Raw genomic sequence first — 18,222 nt, forward strand, 5'->3', positions numbered from 1 at the left:
GCAAATGTTGATGCAAACACCCTCAACGTAGAGCTGACAGTCTGCACTTTAACCTTACATTCACTGTTTTATTTCATATACAATGTGCTGGAGTACAGAGCCAAAACAACAAAAAATTGTGTCACTGTCCCAATATTTTTGCATTTAACTGTACAGTAAATACATTTTGTCCTAATGATTTCAAAGCCATCGAAACCGCTGCTGAAATGTTTCTGTAAAAGACAGCTGACACTGCGTGTAGTTTGTACGCGAGGTAAACACATTCCATCGCAGGTCACGTGCAGGCAGCGGACAGCTTCTTCACGAAAACGTAAAACTCGCGTCAAGCCTCGGCGAACGAAGGACATTTCTATACCAAATCAAGTTTGAAAACCACTGCACTATGGATTCATTTGTTTTGTATGCAATTTTCTTTTCGTTCTGTGCATGACAATTTGCATGTAAACATACAGTTTGTTTAGTGAGTGAACTAATACGGTGAATAAAATGTTTTGAATCCCGATGAGAATCAGAAGTGATAAAGAACGAGATTAGGGCTCGGTCGATGTAATACGAGTACCTCCTGTTCCATTCCAGGAAGGATTTCCATTTGTTGCATTTTTCCTCATACATTACCACACAGGAGTGGCAGCAGAAGACAATGGTTCAATGCGTCAATGAGTTCCTAGTAGAGTGATGACATATATACCAAACAGGAGAGCCAGCACATTCACATTAAGGTTGACTGGCTCGGTACATTGACATGCATACCCAAGACGTTAATATGTGGTTGCCACCTAGCAAAGTCGGTTCCTTCCTGTGTAGACGTGTTACCTGAAATTCTTGGCATCGTCCATGACCTGTTTTATTTGCAGTTTAATTCTGCATACCAAAGAACTGTGTTGCGAACAATTGGCATGTTCAGCACTTTTAAACTGTCTTTTTGATATTGGAAATCAACACTTTTCCTTGACTTACTGACTAACAAACAATAAAATTAATTCAGCAATCACTACAACTAATTCACCAAACTATAACTGTGAAGAAAGAGTGTTATGTTTGTGGTTACTTGTAAGTCAAAGCTTACAAGTCATGTTCAAAGTAAGTCAAAGCTCAAATGTTTATTTGCCACACACATGCACATGCACATGCACACAAATGGGGGGGGGGGGGCTGCCACTGCATCATACAGGTGGACGGAGGCACTATACTACCTTTCCTCAAAGCTTCACTGTTGTACCATTGTTTCACGCTGTACTTCTGGAGCAATGCTCACAAATATGTTGCCGCTTGTCTGAAGCAGTCTTCACAAACAGCAATGACAGCAGCAAGTTTTACAAACAGAGGGCCCATGACCAATTGGCTGTCTTAAATTAATAACATACCTGTACGGTCCCACTCAGCTTATCGCGGGCGGAGTGTAGCACAGTGGGTAAGGAACTGGGCTTGTAACCGAAAGGTCGCAGGTTCGATTCCCAGGTAGGACACTGCCGTTGTACCCTTAAGCAAGGTACTTAACCGAAATTGCTTCTGTATATATCCAGCTGTATAAGTGGATACAATGTAAAAATGCTATGTAAAAGCTGTGTAAGTCGCTCTGGATAAGAGCGTCTGCTAAATGCCTGTAATGTAATGTAATGTAATCGCGGGAACTAATGCCGAAACCCTTCACAGGAGCTGTGCAGGACACACAGAGGAACAGAAGCACACGGTCAGCACGGTGTGTGGAACAATAAAAACTATCCAAGCAGGATATGAATCCATGCAAACAACAGCAAATATTTGATAATAATTACGATATGACATAAAGTCCGGGCACAGCACATGCCCCAGGCACTTTCACATTGGCCTTGGAACAGAAAGTGAGCCTCCTTGAAATTTCAGTAACGTAACATTTAATTGGTTGGCTGGGGACTCAAGAGTATTGCATAACGTAATATGCATAATATGACAACTTTTATGTGCGATCAAAATGGCGGCGTGCGTTCATTTCCTTGGCAGCCGATTCTAAAAGAGCCTTGAGGGCCTCAAGGGTTGTCCTTAAAGACAAAAAGATGAGCCGTGTTCAGACACGCTTATCCGATACTCGGATTGTATCTCGGGTTGTGTCCTTTGTGTTGCTTTGTTATTGCAAACCTAGCAAGGTTTATTTCCAAAAACCTGTATGGCAACAGCGTGCAGTACCAGGCCCGTTCTGCACGCGTTATCTCCCAAGACCGCGACGCTCGGAGCTGCTTTGAATGTGGACTGCAGCTTACGGGGAGCATTCTCCATAGAACTGGCAGTAACAACGCAGACGGCCATTGCATTTCTGGCTACATGAGTTTCACCAAGACCTCAAAAGACCACGTGATGCCTCCTGAAAAAAAAAGAAGATAAGACATAATACCAATACATTATTTGGTGAGGACAGCCTTGTCTGTCTTTGAGCATGACTGCTGGATTTTTCAAGATTCATCATATATTTTGGCCTGTATAGCCCTCTTAAATTTAAATTCAAAATGAAGGAATGGTCAAATGTAACCTCCTCCACCCCATATATGTTCACCAATAATAAAACACTATAGAGCACTACCCAGTAGTTTGAATCTTCTGAAGGGAGGGTGTAAAAAGTAGGTGTACAAAACAGGGGTACCAGTAGTTTTGACACCTCAGTTTTTTGGGTTAAAAATATTGGATGAATGAAAGTTTGCATTAAAGAGTATAGTTTCCTGTATACATATAATTAAAACATTTTCTGAACATACAATATAGCTAATTACCTGTGTTTCTTATTTTGTACAGTTTTTGTTGCTCATTTTAGCAAGGGTGGCAATAACTGTTAAGGTGACTGTACCACCACCTAATGAAATGACTAGATATGTACATTGTATGTTATAAAATGTGTAAACAAAATATTTAACCCTCCTGTTCTGTTCATTTTTTAGGTACAGCAAAAATGTTCCTGGGTCAATCCCCATGCAGGGTTGCAAATATAAAGACCTTTTCATTTAAAATGTTGATTACACTAATTAAGGCCAGTAGAAGAAGTTTCATACTGAAAAAATAATTTTAAGTATTTTTCCTAGATTTTCAAACTTTAAAAAGGGTCAATTTGACCCGCAACATAACAGGAGGGTTAACCTGATTATCAAGATTCCTGAAATAAATACCACCATCCTTCCTTGAGAAGCAAGCATGCAAACACTGTTGGTCCACAGCAAAAATATTTAAAGCATCCTTCATTTCACTGTTAAGAGCCACATTTTTGGGAGTGAGGGTTCAATAGAACATGTCGGTAATCAAGGAAATGTTGGCTCCAAGCCACAGAATGTGTAGATAGAAAAAAAGATCCTCCCTACTCTGATAAAAAACAACAACTGACTTATCTGATAAGCAAGCCCACAGAAAAACAGGAAATTAATTCATACTATATAGTCACATGCATCTCAAATATTTAAATGGCAGAGGCCAAACTTCGGTGTTTTATGGCAAGTGAGAGAACCAACACAGAATGAACACTACCCCCACTGTCACCTGTGAGGCAGGACTACTGCGCACTAGGTGAGAGAAGTGAGCTAGCCTGTAACAGGGTCACAAAGCAGACGCCGAGAGGGACACACCCCATAATCAATTTGCGTAAAAAAAAAAAGAAGGAAATCCTTTCAAATAGCTGCCTCTCAATTCAAGGGAGTGCACTGCCACTCTTTTGTGGTAACTTTATACTTTAATGTAGGTGTTTGTTGTCTGAGCATCAAAGAACACAGTGAACAAAGCCATCAGTTTTACATTGAGTCACTATTTATAACCGATCAAAGAAAGTTCAAGCAACTCATATTTCCCACAGGCAAATGCTTAAGCTATGTAAGTTTCAAAAATGAACAGCTTTAACATTCCGGTTGTTCTACAAAGGAATGCTGCTCTTCAAGTGATTACCTGGTGCAACCAAAACTAATTATTTATCATGGGTGTGCGTTAACGCAGTTGAACTGAAGTTTAAAAAAAAAAAAAAAATTTAATTCTCCACACAACCACTCTCTTATAGGGCTAATGCCTTGTAAATACTCAGAAATCTCTCTAGAGACAGGCGGAAGTCTGGAGTCATGTGCCACCATTTCTTTAGCCCTGGGGCACCTAGTCTAATACAATCGGGGACTTCAAGACGTCAAGACGTTGATTTGTTGAATCAGACGTCTCACCGCTACTCTAGAAGAACACCACAAAGACCTGCCCCGGGTCCATCTCAGAAAAGATGAGAAACTCCAAGCTTTAGAAGTCTTTCTGAATCAGCATAGCTATCTATTTATTCGCCATTGTGGATTGTATGGGAAAGTATCGCCTTGCGAGTGACAATGACGTCCGTTCTACGAAAACAGCTTTCGGAGCTACGCGCCGAACAGGAAACAGTCAGGGCTCCTCGTTTTGTAGTGTGCATCTGGAGCAGGCGTTTTCCTGTAAGACAGAAGAATGAATACGCTGTCACCTACCTGCACAGTAAAATGTTTTGTTTGACAGTGTTTCCATAAGTTCTTATTGCGTAAACTTGAAGTTGATTTTACACGGAATATTTGTGCTGTCAATGACATCAACTTCACGCATTGGAATAAAATTTTTTAAAAAGTAAATCAATTGTGAACATGCTTTTTTAAAAAATATATATATCTATCTGTTTTCCAGTTCCAATCCAGGTACAGTTTGGTTGAAAATCAAAGTCCCTTTGTTAATTATTACATATTACATTTTTTTGCATTTAGCAGATGTTCTTACCCAGAATGACTAGCAATTCCATTGTTTTTAAACTGATCAGAAAAAAACAAAAACATGTTTTCAATAAACACATTACCAAGTTACACACACATACAAAGCACTTTCTATAAGTCATTAATTCAAACTTGCAAAATCGAGGCCTGCCATTAAAATTACTGATATCAATTACTCAGTCAAGTTATATCTCGATGAGCTAGTCGGATTTGGACTGTTTAGGAGGCCAGTTACACACACTCATATTGCCATAATTGCCGCAGGCTATGAATGAAAGGAGCAAACAAATGCTGCGTACGGCCTGGTTCTGCCGTTTATTACTATTGTGTGCTTAATATGCTTTTTTGCCATTAATAAAGGGGCACACTGGCTGAAGTTAGAGATCCAACCGCTCTCTCTTTCGCCAAAATCGCTATAATAGCAATTTAATAAAATTCATATCAGCTCCTGCACCTTCCTGAATGCCTGATACATAGCCTGATCAGTGAGATTTCTTCCTGCTGAGTGGTGTTATGCTTCTGTTGTTCTGCAGTCTGTCTTTGTACCCTGGTTCTTTTCATGCGGCGCACACTGACACATCTTTCCAATGAATGCATATTTCCATTGAGGGCCAGTCTGGAGGCATAGCATCTGAGAACTAAAATGTATTGTGTATTCCCTTGAGGTTTGTCAGTACTTTACTCCTATAAGGTAAGGCCTCATAAAACCAAGAACATGTTATCCCTTTACTCCTTACAGTACCTGCTCGTATCTCTACCACAGGGATAGTGTAGTATAGTATAGTATAGCATAACCTAGCATAGCGTAGCATAGCATAGTATGCATATGTCCACTAGTATATGCTTGCTCTACTATGTGATATTTCACATCACAAAAAGAAACATTTTAAGTGACTGAGATTTCATTAAAGATTCACTTCAGCATGTTTAGACATGTTTAGACATGTTCAGACATCTACTTTCACATAGCGTCCAACTCCAATTATAAGAGTGCTACTGTGCTGTTACAATACACCTTAACACTGAGCATGTCTTATCATACCCAGAATCGTTTTCACATACTACAATATGACATACAAAAATGACTAGCAGCATCACTACTTTCCTAACTCCACAACCTTTGACCTTTCAGTCCTGTAGTCTATAGCCTTAGCCTGTCATTACTTAATGAAGAAGACGGACGGCTGACAGGGACAGTCAGTGTTCTGTTAAACCAGTTTCTGACAGCTGGTCTGTCTCATTTTAGTCAAATTGCTTTTCTAATTTTGTTGCACAGACACAATTTGTATTTTGGGCTCCATAATATATTTTTGTAAAGCACACCTTACAAAAAAGATCTAAATGCAAAGTTTCAGAACACAAAACAATAAAAATCTTTGCAGTAAATCTTGTTCAAAACAGTTAAGTGCACATCTAGAAACAACGACCGTGTTTGCTATTATTTTTCAAAAATACTTTTTGTCCTAATGATAATGTCTAATGTCACCTAGAACGATACTGTCAAGTAGTTAACACCTTGTAAAAACTTTAATCGCCAGGAAAATAATAATGATCTTCAGTCAGATATGAAGTTAAACTAATAACTGTAATGTGAAAACCTGATGTGATACAAGTAATTAGACTGCTGTAGAAAAAATACATGGAAAAAGTGAATTTTAAAATGAACTCAGAGCTACTTCCTGTTTAACTCAAAGTCCTGTGATTATTTGGCAGACTACTTTCTGTGTCAGAAACAAAACATAGTAGAACCTCTGCTTTCAAGATCGTCATTCCCCATATTCCAGATTTGATTAAGGAAGAGTGTAGATTTCTACCTGTAAAATTTGTCAGATAAACTAATTTTAGTTAAAACAAAAATTGAAATAATTTTCCCAATCACAGGACTATTTGTGTTCATTTTATGCATCCACATTTGTTGGCTTTTAAAATTAATCATATTCCGGATCACAAATTGCCTACAAATAAAGTGTATTTAATGACCAAATGATGTTGCATTTTTAATGTCTTTTTTATTCATTTCAAATGTGACTCTTTAAAGTACAAGGAACTACTTTGAAAAATAAACCTGTCTTGCCAGAAGTCCCTCTTACTGTGTTTCAGGAAGTTTTAAGTGAATGTTTTGCCATAGCTTCACGGTGTGTCCACAGCCAACCCACCCTAGATGCATGTTTCAGATGTCGCAGTTCACCGTTCACTGGAAAATGAGTCCTTCAAATGAAAGGATCGACAGATTTGCGGTAAGTTTACGCGGTTCATTCAGCTTTTTTACTTGACCCTAAACAGGACTGCATCAGTTTGGAGAGTGGTTATCCAAGGAGACTAACAGAAATACCACTTCTGTGACGCGTAAACATAGACTGAAATTCATGAAATTGGACACGACCGGTTTTCTTTACATTTTTGCTTATAAATGGACTGTATTTCTGGAATGGCTGTTTACCTTCAAGTTGTGCACCTGTTTCTTGGGATATAATTATTTATTCAATAATGTCTATAGATGCAATGGGCTGAAATCACACAGTGTCAACATTATACTACAACAGGCAGACAAATATAGTTTTTTAAATATGAGTTACAGATTTGAGTTTAACAAATGTTCGGGTTATTGTTTTGTATTTATTCCTGGCATTTTGATATTTTGCTTGAGCCAACTTTCTGCAAACTAATAAGTATAGAAGAACAGCCATGGACCTCAGACTGCTTGTTTGTGTTGCTAAGTAAAATGGTGTTGTGTAGCATGACAAAAAAGAAAGTCACTGAACTGTCAAGCCGTATGACGGCCATGCTGATCACCACATTGTCCATTATAATTACTTTGATTTATGTGGAGTCATTCACTTCAGCCATCTTAAGTTAGACCATATTGGTTCAATGCAATTAAACTGTTGAAGTTAAACATTTTCAAGGTCTGTGATGTCATTGGCTATGTCAAGGAGGAAATGAAAATTAAATGAAACTCAAAAATGAATAAAAAATAAAATACAATTCACTGTTATGTCCAATATTGGTGCTTCTAGGGCTCAGAATTTTTAATTATTGAGTTGAAAATTCAACAAAAATGAGGATTACTTTATGATTTATAATTCAGTTTTAAGCTCTGCAAAGTATTTTCCCAGGTAATGTGGCCAACAAAGGCAATGTAATAGCATTGCACCATTAGATTGTTTGAGTTAGTTTAGAGAAATTAGGATTGTGGCAAATGGGATGTGAAGGGGGTGACATGTAATTAATCCCAGGTTGGTATAACTTCTGTAGTATTTTCAAAATACTGCATGAGAGCTTGATGGGTGGATTATGCCTTGTTGTGGGGTGATTTGGGCATTTCCTGTTAACTTACAGCCATTTTCAGCTGCCCTAGTCAAATGTGCTTTTGTAACCCCCAAGAATAGGGGGAACCTTGTGTAATTATTAGCAAAATTACACAGGAATATTTTATGACTGAAATGATATGGGAGGTCTCCTGAAGCTCTGGCTTCTAGTTTTATTTGCCAACACTGAAGCTGGGCCAAACTAACAGCATCCAGCGCCAAATGTTAAGGAATCGGGGGGGGGGGGGGGTATATTAGAGGTGTGGTGTGAACACGTGTACCATTTCTCCCTTACTGTAATATTAGCTGTTTTGTTTTTATAGAGACTTCATTTGGTCCCCACATTGGATTTTCTTACCAAATCATGAGGCCCTCTGGCTTATCCTGAAATGAAAAAGGAATGACAAATAAATAAATTCTCTTTTTTACCCATGCAGGTATGGCAATATTAAAAACAGTATTTAGCCTCACTCTCTTGCTGGTGATTGAGAATATTTTGGGGACAGAAGGATTAGACAGCCATGACGACTTATCTCAGGTAAGGATTTGTTCAAGTTTTAAAATTCACTAAACGATCATTGTTAAAGAAACTTTTTTTTTTAAAAAGGTATTACAATATTCAAAATATGATGATGTTTTGATTTTATTTCCTGCCAACATACCCAAAACTATGTTGAAACAGGTAACACACACAGATGTTTACGTGCCACTGGACCACCTTAGGCTGAAAAGAGAAAGTAAGTCAATGTGATTTTCATCCATTCTTGAAAAAAGGAGGCCATGTTTTCACGTTTAATTATAACCCAAACCAAATGATTCCCATCCTTTCAATGCTATGGGAAAATAACAGTAATGCAGTAAAATAACTGTTCTGAATCCAGTGAAATTTGGATTTACAGCACTTCTCTTTTTCCTATGGATATTTGGTGCAATTCTTTTACAGTGTGTTTGTACTCATTCTATAAAACACCTTGGTAATGTTTAGATTTATTTGACTATATCTGAATATTTTCAAAGAAAAAAAAAAGTTGGACTGAACCTTTGTTCAAAATTCATTGCAAACCTACGACAGGATGCTCAGGATGAAATCAACTAAGACAGACAATTTTAGTGGTAGTGTACTTTTGATCCGTTACCGGCTGGTATTCAATACGCTTTAAATTCTTTGTTATTTATTCTGTCACAGTTAAGGACAAATGTTGGCTGCAAGCCAGAAAAACTCTTTTAGACTTAAATTTACTGAGCGACTGACATGGAGAATAGATGGTCTGTCGTTCACTTGACTTTTTATCTTCACAGCATTACAAGGATTCGAGGACTACATTATTGAAATCGAACTCAGCGTCTCTAGCATCTCAGTGGTAGAAGAGCTGAAGACAGTGTTGAATTCCGTTGGATTTCCTCTCCAAATTGAAGGCGCAGTTAATATAACTGACGTTAACATTAGCACAGGTTGGTATAACTCATTATAACACACAATGAGCTCCATAATGTTTGGGACAAACTTTATTATTTTTTTCTTGATTCGGTTCTGTACACCACAATTCATTTGATTTGATTCATGCGATGATGGGGTAAATTAGGTCACATGAGCTGGGCTCATATCCCATGGGGGGAGGGGTGGTGCAGGGGGGTGTGTGGAAAAACTGGAAACACGCATATAGTAACATGATGTGCTGTAAAAAAATATCCAAGAATAACTAACTATATGGCCATCTGAAAAGGTCAACAGCTGTCTATAAAATTCAATTTCGCTAAATGTTGTCTTCTAGTGTGCTCCCCAGTTGATTCTGGTTTCCAGTGCAAATGTGAGGAAGAGTTTTCCTGGTCACTGGAGAGCTGCAGAAAGTATAGCAACTGTAGCGCCATCACTGCTAACACATGTGGATGCATCAACGCCATTCCCCCCAATGGACCATTCTGTGAACTAAACCCAGGTATGAAAGCATCTAAAGTCTTATAGGTCCAGATCTGTATTGACTGCTAATTAGCTCCTTAGGGAGACGTGCAATTGGCAATGCCGTTGTCTAGGTTACGGGATGTCGGTTAGGGTTCTGTGCTTCATCACTCTCTAATGACCCTGCTGTCGACTGGCACACGTGACGCAACGAATGCTGCATACTCAGGTATTTCCATAGATTCGTGTTGCTTCTCGTGTTAGTGTTAATCAGTTTAACCATCAGGGTCCAAGTTGAACTATGCGTTGTTCCTGCACTTGGACCGTACTTCTCCTAGGGTTTCGCATACTGTTCCTGGTTATGGTTACACTTTTGTACGCGCTCTGGATAAGACGTCTGCAATGCCTGAATGTATGTATTAAAAAAGGTCTTCCTCTGACTCTGCTCTGTGTGACATTAGAGGTTTCAGAGGTGAAGTGTGGATGTCTACACTGTTCCAGAGTAGCAGTGGGTTTCATGCTATGATTGTGGCTGTGGTTGCAGACGATTGGCCATTTCCAATTTGGGGGTGGGGAAAAAAAGTCCCAAGAATGTACTCGATCATTATTATTTCACACAAATGCTTTACTCAAAATTGCTTGTAGCCAGATTAATAGTGATGATACTTTAACCTGGTGGCATTACAGCCCCCTCAAAAAATATTCTTAATGAATAGAATAATTTAATTATTCTGTCTACTGGTGACATGTACTGTAACTAGGCTGCTCTTTCTGTTTCTCTCACCACAGCACCTCAACTCACACCGGTTGAGTACATTATAGAAATCGAAGTCAATGTTTCTGACATTGCAGTGGTGAATCAACTGAAGTCTCTTTTAGACAGCATCAATTTTCCTTTTCAACTCGACCACATGATTGAAATCACTGCCGTAAATCTTACGACAGGTAAGCACTGAACTTCAATTTGAATTTATTCACTGCAAGCAAATTTGTATTAAGATTGTATCAAGATGAAAAACCACACATCTTTCATTTTTAATGTATTCTCTTAAAACATTTCTGAGTGTCGTTGTTTCCAATACACAACAAGGTATTCAGTAAATATACTGAAGAACGTATTAAGTACTGTACTGTATAGTGTGGTCATTTACACACATAAAAATAGAGTCCAGTTCCCGGCACACCAAGAATCTGAGGTGAGATGCCATTTTGTTTTTCAGTTTGCTCCAAATGTGGATGCGTCAATGCCATTACACCCGATGGGACATTTTGTCCACCAGTCACCACTCCTTCTCCCACTCTACCAACAAGTATGTACTGGTTCATTATAATTGCAGAGAAATGTTTCACTCAAAGCTACTTGTTGCCAATAGTGTGTTGGTTACTGACCCCCCCCCCCCCAAAAAAAAAAAAAAACAAAAAAAAAAACACAATAAAACAATTGGCCTTAGCCTTTCACTTCACTGCCCTAAATGTTTACTCTCTCTGCAGACACAACTCCTTCATTGAATGTATCAACAACACAAGAGCCATGTATGTACTGGTTAATTATCATTTCTGAAAAATGCTTCACACACAAATACTTATATCCAGTTGTATTATGGACTTGCTTGTGACCTACAACAATGAAAATGTATTTAAATAAATATTCTCTTTTCTGCAGACACCACTGCTTCATTCAATGAATCAACAACACAAGAGTCAAGTATGTACCGGTTCATTATAAATTGACACAGAGACATCACTTGCAAGAACTTTTTTTTGCAGTTATGTTTCGGTTTTGCCTGTCATGTACCATGTTCATTTAACATTTTTTAAAGTGTATCTTTGAAAGATTTTGTCATTTAGGATAGTCAACAACTGTTCATGAACTGTTATTTAGAATTTGAGAAATAACTTACTGAACCCCCCCCCCCCCCATCTAAATATTCTCTCTCTCTACAGACACAACGTCTTCATTCAATGAATCAACAACACAAGAGCCAAGTATGTACTGGTTCGTTATAATTTCAGAGAAATGCTTCACTCACAGCTACTTGTAACCAGTTGGGTGTTGGTTGTCATGTACAATATTCACATTGCATTGTTAGATGTTGATTCTTTAAAGATTTTGTCTCTCAGAAAAGTCAAGAACTGTATACAGTATGAAACATTATTTATAATTTCAGAGAAAGGACACCATTGTTTCCTCCATAATTCACATCTGTGGTTCACTTCACTGCCCTAGTCGAAATATTTTCTCTCTCTGCAGACACAACGTCTTCATCCAATGTATCGACAACACAACAGCCAAGTATGTGCTGGTTCATTATCATTTCAGACAAATGCTACACTCACACAAACTTGCACCCAGTTGTGTTATGGATTTGCTTGTGACCTACAACAATGAAAATGCTTGTTAGATGTATATCTTTTGATAATCTCTGAATTCAGAGAAGTTTTCTGATTAATAGATACTGGCAATATTCTTTTGTACCTGAGGTTCTACTCTTCCGACCACTATACTGTCAATGCAAGAACTGAGTAGGTAGTGGTTATTTATAATTACTGTAGACTAAAAAGATACCAATTTGAAGGGTCTTTTCTCCATAATTGACCTCAGAGGTTCATTTCACTGACCTTGTCTAAATATTCTCTCTCTCTGCAGACACAACTTCTTTATCCAATGTATCGACAACACAAGAGCCAAGTATGTACTGGTTCATCATAATTTCAGAGAAATGCTTCACTCACAGCTACTTGTAACCAGTTGGATGTTGGTTGTCATGTACAATATTCACATTGCATTGTTAGATGTTGATTTTTTAAAGATTCTGTCTCTCAGAAAAGTCAAGAACTGTATACAGTATGAAATATTATTTGTAATTTGAGAGAAAGGACACCATTGTTTCCTCCATAATTCACATCTGTGGTTCACTTCACTGCCCTAGTCTAAATATTTTCTCTCTCTGCAGACACAACGTCTTCATCCAATGTATCGACAACACAACAGCCAAGTATGTGCTGGTTTATTATCATTTCAGACAAATGCTACACTCACAAAAACTTGCACCCAGTTGTGTTATGGATTTGCTTGTGACCTACAACAATGAAAATGCATGTTAGATGTATACCTTTTGATGATCTCTGAATTCAGATTAGTTTTCTGATTAATAGATATTAGCAATATTCTTTTGTACCTGAGGTTCTACTTATCCGACCACTATAGTCTTAATGCAAAAACTGAGTAGGTAGTGGTTATTTATAATTACTGTAGACTAAAAAAATACCAATTCGAAGGGTCTTTTCTCCATAATTGACCTCAGAGGTTCATTTCATTGACCTTGTCTAAATATTCTCTCTCTCTGCAGACACCACTGCTTCATTCAATGAAATAACAACGCAAGTGTCAAGTAGGTACTGGTTCATTATAAATTGACACAGAGGCACCACTTGCAAGAACTTTTTTTTGCAGTTATGTTTAGGCTTTGCCTGTCATGTACCATGTTCATTTAACATTTTTTAAAGTGTATCTTTGAAAGATTTTGTCATTCAGGATAGTCCACAACTGTTCATGAACTGTTATTTAGAATTTGAGAAATAACTTACTAACCCCCCCCCCCCCCCCCCATCTACATATTCTCTCTTTATGCAGACACAACTTCTTTATCCAATGTATCGACAAGACAAGAGCCAAGTATGTACTGGTTCATTATAGTTTCAAAGAAATGCTTCACTCACAGCTAATTGTAACCAGTTGGATGTTGGTTGTCATGTACAATATTCACATTGCATTGTTAGATGTTGATTCTTTAAAGATTTTGTCTCTCAGAAAAGTCAAGAACTGTATACAGTATGAAACATTATTTATAATTTCAGAGAAAGAATACCATTGTTTCCTTCATAATTCACATCTGTGGTTCATTTCACTGCCCTAGTCTAAATATTCTCTCTCTCTGCAGACACAACGTCTTCATCCAATGTATCGACAACACAACAGCCAAGTATGTGCTGGTTCATTATCATTTCAGACAAATGCTACACTCACAAAAACTTGCACCCAGTTGTGGTGTGGATTTGCTTGTGACCTACAACAATGAAAATGCATGTTAGATGTATATTTTTTAATGATTTTTAAAATTTCTCTCTCTCTGCAGACACAACTACTTCATCTAACATATCAACAACACGAGAGCCAAGTATGTACTGGTTCATTGTAATTTTAGAGAAATGCTTTCTAGCAAGCTCTCAGGCGGCATATTTACAATGAAAGTGCAAGTTCATGGACCACAGTATAATCCTGACCATACCAGTCCCAACTGTAGCCTTAGAATCATGTAAGGAGATACTTCTGCTCCATTTTATAACATGTAATACTCTGTTCTTTAAGAAAAACCAGAGCCCCCTACTTCCACCAAAACACCGACCACAACACCCGGCATGTATTGCCATTCACACAGTATGCTGCTTGTTGCTGATTATATATACAGTTTCGATTCACATCAGCATTTCAAAACTGATATTTTAACTGATTTAAGGGGTAGTTGCAAGTAAAATAAATATCTGTTTGATGGATTGATTCATTGATTGACTTATCATAATACTCTGTTCTTTAAGAAAAACCAGAGCCCAAAACACCGTTCACAACACCTGGTAAGTATTGCCGTTCACACAGTATGCTGCTTGTTGCTGATTATATATGCAGTTTTGATTCACCTTGGCATTTCAAAACTGATATTTTTACTGATTTAAGGGGTAACTGCAAGTAAAGTGCCCCTTAAGGGCAATAAATATCTGTTTGATGGATTGATTCATTGATTGACTTATCATAACATTTAATACTCTGTTCTTTAAGAAAAACCAGAGCCCAACACACCGTCCGCAACACTTGGTAAGTATTGTCATTCACACGGTGTGCTGCTTGTTGCTGATTATACACTAATTGTTAATAGTAAATGTTAAGTTTTCTGCACGTGATGCTCTTTTACCATGAACGCATGATTCAGTAGTATTTTAACCAATTTAAGGGGTAACTGCCTGTAAGTTTCTGCTTAGGGACAATAAAGATCTGTTTGATTGATTGACTGATTGGTGCTTTGGTTGGATAATGGAATAATCTGTCATCTTTTTAAAAAAAGCCGCTACCAGTGGAATGTTGACCACAGCAACAGCAAAAACAGCAAGTAAGTATTGACAGTCAAACAGTATGCTGATTATTAGTAGTAAATGCTAAGCCTGCTTCTCCTAATAGTCTTTTAGTACTACTTTGATTGACTTGTGTCCACAAAGCGAGAGGAATATCACAGGTTTAAAAAAAAGTTAGCATAGTGGCAAATGCAGTATATTGTTCATGAAATCACTGGAAATTATTCATAGTTGCCAAACATGGTATTTAGCCACACTGATCATTAGAGAAGAGGGCATTACTGCCTAATTTAATGAAGCCCCTTTTAGTAATAGACATTTGTCTCATGTATTTTACCTAACCTGTGAAGCAGCATGGTCCCCTGTGCCAGGCAGAGGAACCTGCTGAATCTAACAGGTCAGTAACGTTCTGGCCCGGTTTTCGCTATTTCTATGTCTCTTTTACAGAATTTGGCCTGCAGATGTCATTTAGGATTGTTGACAGGACGTTTGATGACAGTTTGTCTGACACTTCTTCTCAAGAATATATGAAACTGGAAATTATCGTCAGAAATGCTGTGAGTATATGCTTTTTGTTAACATATATTTTCTTTTTGGAATCACTCAGGTTATGTCAGAAGCCCAATTCCTGATGAGCTTTTTTATTCCATTTCATCTTCTGGCTGTTTTCACATTTTCATTAAATAAAGCCAGTTGTGTGAATCATGTAATTCGATAATCAGTACTGAAGAGTATCAACATTACTGTTTCATACAGATTGATAAAAACTACATGAAGACCGTTGAAGAATACATTGGAGTATCAGACATTCGCTTTTCGTAAGTACAGGGAACTGTAAAATGGTGGTCCTGGCCTATACGAAGGTCCTTTTGACATCCTGAGATGTCATTTTCATTCAGTCAAACTACAAACTTCAGTTTTCAATTTTTGTTCTTATGAACAGGAATGGCAGTGTGATTACAAAATATACAGTGAGGACAAACAAAGTCAGCTCCTCTGACATTGAGAAGGCAAATCAAGCCATTGTAGAAACACTTCAACACCAGAGCTATAACGTGGACCCCAAGTCCTTCACAGCAGCTCTCATAGGTAAGCTCACAAACATTATTTTCATCATTCATAATGTCTGGATTTTTGTTTTAACTCTGGACAATTTGATGCTCCAAGAAAAAATAGCAAAAAGAATTTCAAAAAATTGGGGTTTTTGTTGCGCTTTTGTTGATATCACAAATAATTTCCAGATGGTTGTAGGTTAAAAATCCCACTCTTGACAATGACCGTATGCTAAATATGTCATCCTATGTTTTTGGGACTTGAGTCCTCCAGTGCTTTCGTCACTTTGAGTCTTTCAGATGAGCGACTTTGTCTCCATTTTATTTTTTCTGCTGCTCTCTTCTTTCTTGCCTTTGATTTCTGCTTTATTGTTGTTGTTCATTGTTTCTGTTCTTTTGCTCTTTGTTGTTCTCTGGCTGCTTTCATGTTGTGCTTTAACTCTGTTTTCATTATGCGGGCTAATGTTGTAGGCAGTGGTGGCCAGGTCTCCTATCATGAAACAAGGTTTGATAAGGGGGAGAAAAAAAAAAGGGAAAACAGGAACACTGTTTAGAGGCCACTGCCTCTTTGAACGCAATCTATTCAATTAGTTGATAATGGGAAAAAAATCAAGGCACTCTTCTTTTGTAAATGCCTTTATTGATACGACATGTCGACGGTGGAGATTATTTTAAACCTACGTGTTTTCGCTTACCAGCCTTCGCCATAGAGTGACTGTAGACTTGCACAAACGCATTTATGTGAAATCAACACACGTGTTCATTTTTGGGCCAACGTCTTTTCTCTTTAGAAGACACGTTTGCGGGTTTGCCTCCGGTGTTCGCCGGAGACGACATGTCCTTGCGTTGCGATCCGCAAGTGGACACTCTGGGAAATCCTGTGACCTGGAGGGTGAAGGGCCAGAATGTCACAAACAATTCAAAGTATATAATCAACAAGGAGCAATCCAGTCTCACAGTGAAGAACCTCGTTAGGTCTGAAAGTGGTAAGTAGTTCAGTTAGCCATCCATCCATCTGAGCTTGACTGAAACCTGACTGTTATCGTTCTGCAACACTCCTATTTTACTTAAGTCATGACAAAGCTTTTCAGCACAGTGCTTTTTTAAAATATTGCTGTAGCTTGAATGGCTTTATTTCACCAGAAAAGAGGTGAGTGGGGTGGGTTGCCAAGGGCTCGAAATTCTCTCAAAAAAGCCAAAAATACTGGTCATATATTCTGAAGTCATGGTCCGCAGTTCCCCACCTTACCACATTTCCTTTTCCCTTGCATGTCAAAAGTACCCCTTTTTCCATTTAAACATAACTTTAAGTGGCATACACGTCAACCTTTTTTTTTTCAAGTTTTGAAATGATTATATATTTCTTTTTTTCCCACAGGAATATATAAATGCTCCGTGAACACTGGCGTTGTGGAGTTCATCCGAAGCCAGGACATTACAGTGCTGCCTGCACCCACGGTGTTTGTGGAGAAGCAAGTAATCAACAGCCACTGCAATACAGCGGTCAAGTTGACGTGCTGTGGACAAGCACGCAACTTCCTTCTAGAGTGGATCGATAAACAAAGTGGTAAAACACTGAGCTCACAGGGTAATTCCCCCGTTATTATCCTAAACATACTGTTATTTCTTATGTAGGTCTGCTTCCAGGGCCTGCTCATGCTGTGTTTGTTGTTGCTCCGGGTATAAATTTGATTGATATCTTGAGTCGTTTGCACTGTTTAGTGTCGTAATTCCAATCAGAATATGTGTGGGATTACAGGGCTTTTTCTCCATTGAAATGTATCAGGCGTGCCACCTCAGCGTTTTTTCAAGCTACCTATAGGATAAATTGCCCAAAACCAGAGAGGTTATGTGATTATGGCAGCTATGCATCTGAAATGAATAATATTTCTGAAATGTTTTTTCCCCCTGCAGGTTTCAGTGAAGATAACTGTACTACGATGGACAGGAGATGCCAAAACGTGGAAACCCGAGTGTTCATTTGCAAAATGACATTCAGAAGCAAGGCTTTCACACAGGAAGCTACCTTGCGCTTTTTTGAAGACGGTCAGTGTTGATAAGTTTGACCTGAAGATTCAAAGTGTAGTTACTCTAAATTGTAAAATTATAGGTTTTTACTAATT

General features: G+C 38.1%; 1 protein-coding gene across 18 annotated transcripts in view; it reads left to right on the top strand.

The window, feature by feature from the left end:
• The first annotated feature begins 6,831 nt into the window (after positions 1–6,831).
• The window catches only part of LOC135257499 (adhesion G protein-coupled receptor F5-like), a 41,828-nt gene continuing 30,437 nt past the window's right edge, over positions 6,832–18,222 (top strand). For 3 of the 18 annotated variants that reach the window (XM_064340273.1, XM_064340274.1, XM_064340272.1), the window contains exons 1-26: positions 6,832–6,955; positions 8,464–8,564; positions 8,709–8,763; positions 9,326–9,478; positions 9,799–9,963; positions 10,713–10,868; positions 11,144–11,233; positions 11,415–11,456; positions 11,587–11,628; positions 11,868–11,909; positions 12,175–12,216; positions 12,571–12,612; positions 12,878–12,919; positions 13,274–13,315; positions 13,558–13,599; positions 13,865–13,906; positions 14,060–14,101; positions 14,520–14,555; positions 14,758–14,793; positions 15,041–15,085; positions 15,495–15,604; positions 15,804–15,865; positions 15,991–16,136; positions 16,891–17,085; positions 17,478–17,687; positions 18,014–18,145. In XM_064340273.1, the coding sequence (XP_064196343.1) occupies positions 8,466–8,564; positions 8,709–8,763; positions 9,326–9,478; positions 9,799–9,963; positions 10,713–10,868; positions 11,144–11,233; positions 11,415–11,456; positions 11,587–11,628; positions 11,868–11,909; positions 12,175–12,216; positions 12,571–12,612; positions 12,878–12,919; positions 13,274–13,315; positions 13,558–13,599; positions 13,865–13,906; positions 14,060–14,101; positions 14,520–14,555; positions 14,758–14,793; positions 15,041–15,085; positions 15,495–15,604; positions 15,804–15,865; positions 15,991–16,136; positions 16,891–17,085; positions 17,478–17,687; positions 18,014–18,145 (2,110 nt within the window). In that variant the 5' untranslated portion in view covers positions 6,832–6,955; positions 8,464–8,465. The remainder of the gene's footprint in view (positions 6,956–8,463; positions 8,565–8,708; positions 8,764–9,325; positions 9,479–9,798; positions 9,964–10,712; positions 10,869–11,143; positions 11,234–11,414; positions 11,457–11,586; positions 11,629–11,867; positions 11,910–12,174; positions 12,217–12,570; positions 12,613–12,877; positions 12,920–13,273; positions 13,316–13,557; positions 13,600–13,864; positions 13,907–14,059; positions 14,102–14,519; positions 14,556–14,757; positions 14,794–15,040; positions 15,086–15,494; positions 15,605–15,803; positions 15,866–15,990; positions 16,137–16,890; positions 17,086–17,477; positions 17,688–18,013; positions 18,146–18,222) is intronic. The other 15 variants (XM_064340275.1, XM_064340278.1, XM_064340276.1 and 12 more) reach the window with 15 other exon arrangements.

The sequence above is a fragment of the Anguilla rostrata genome, chromosome 6 (assembly GCF_018555375.3).
Source record: "Anguilla rostrata isolate EN2019 chromosome 6, ASM1855537v3, whole genome shotgun sequence".
Classification (NCBI taxonomy): Eukaryota; Metazoa; Chordata; class Actinopteri; order Anguilliformes; family Anguillidae; genus Anguilla; species Anguilla rostrata.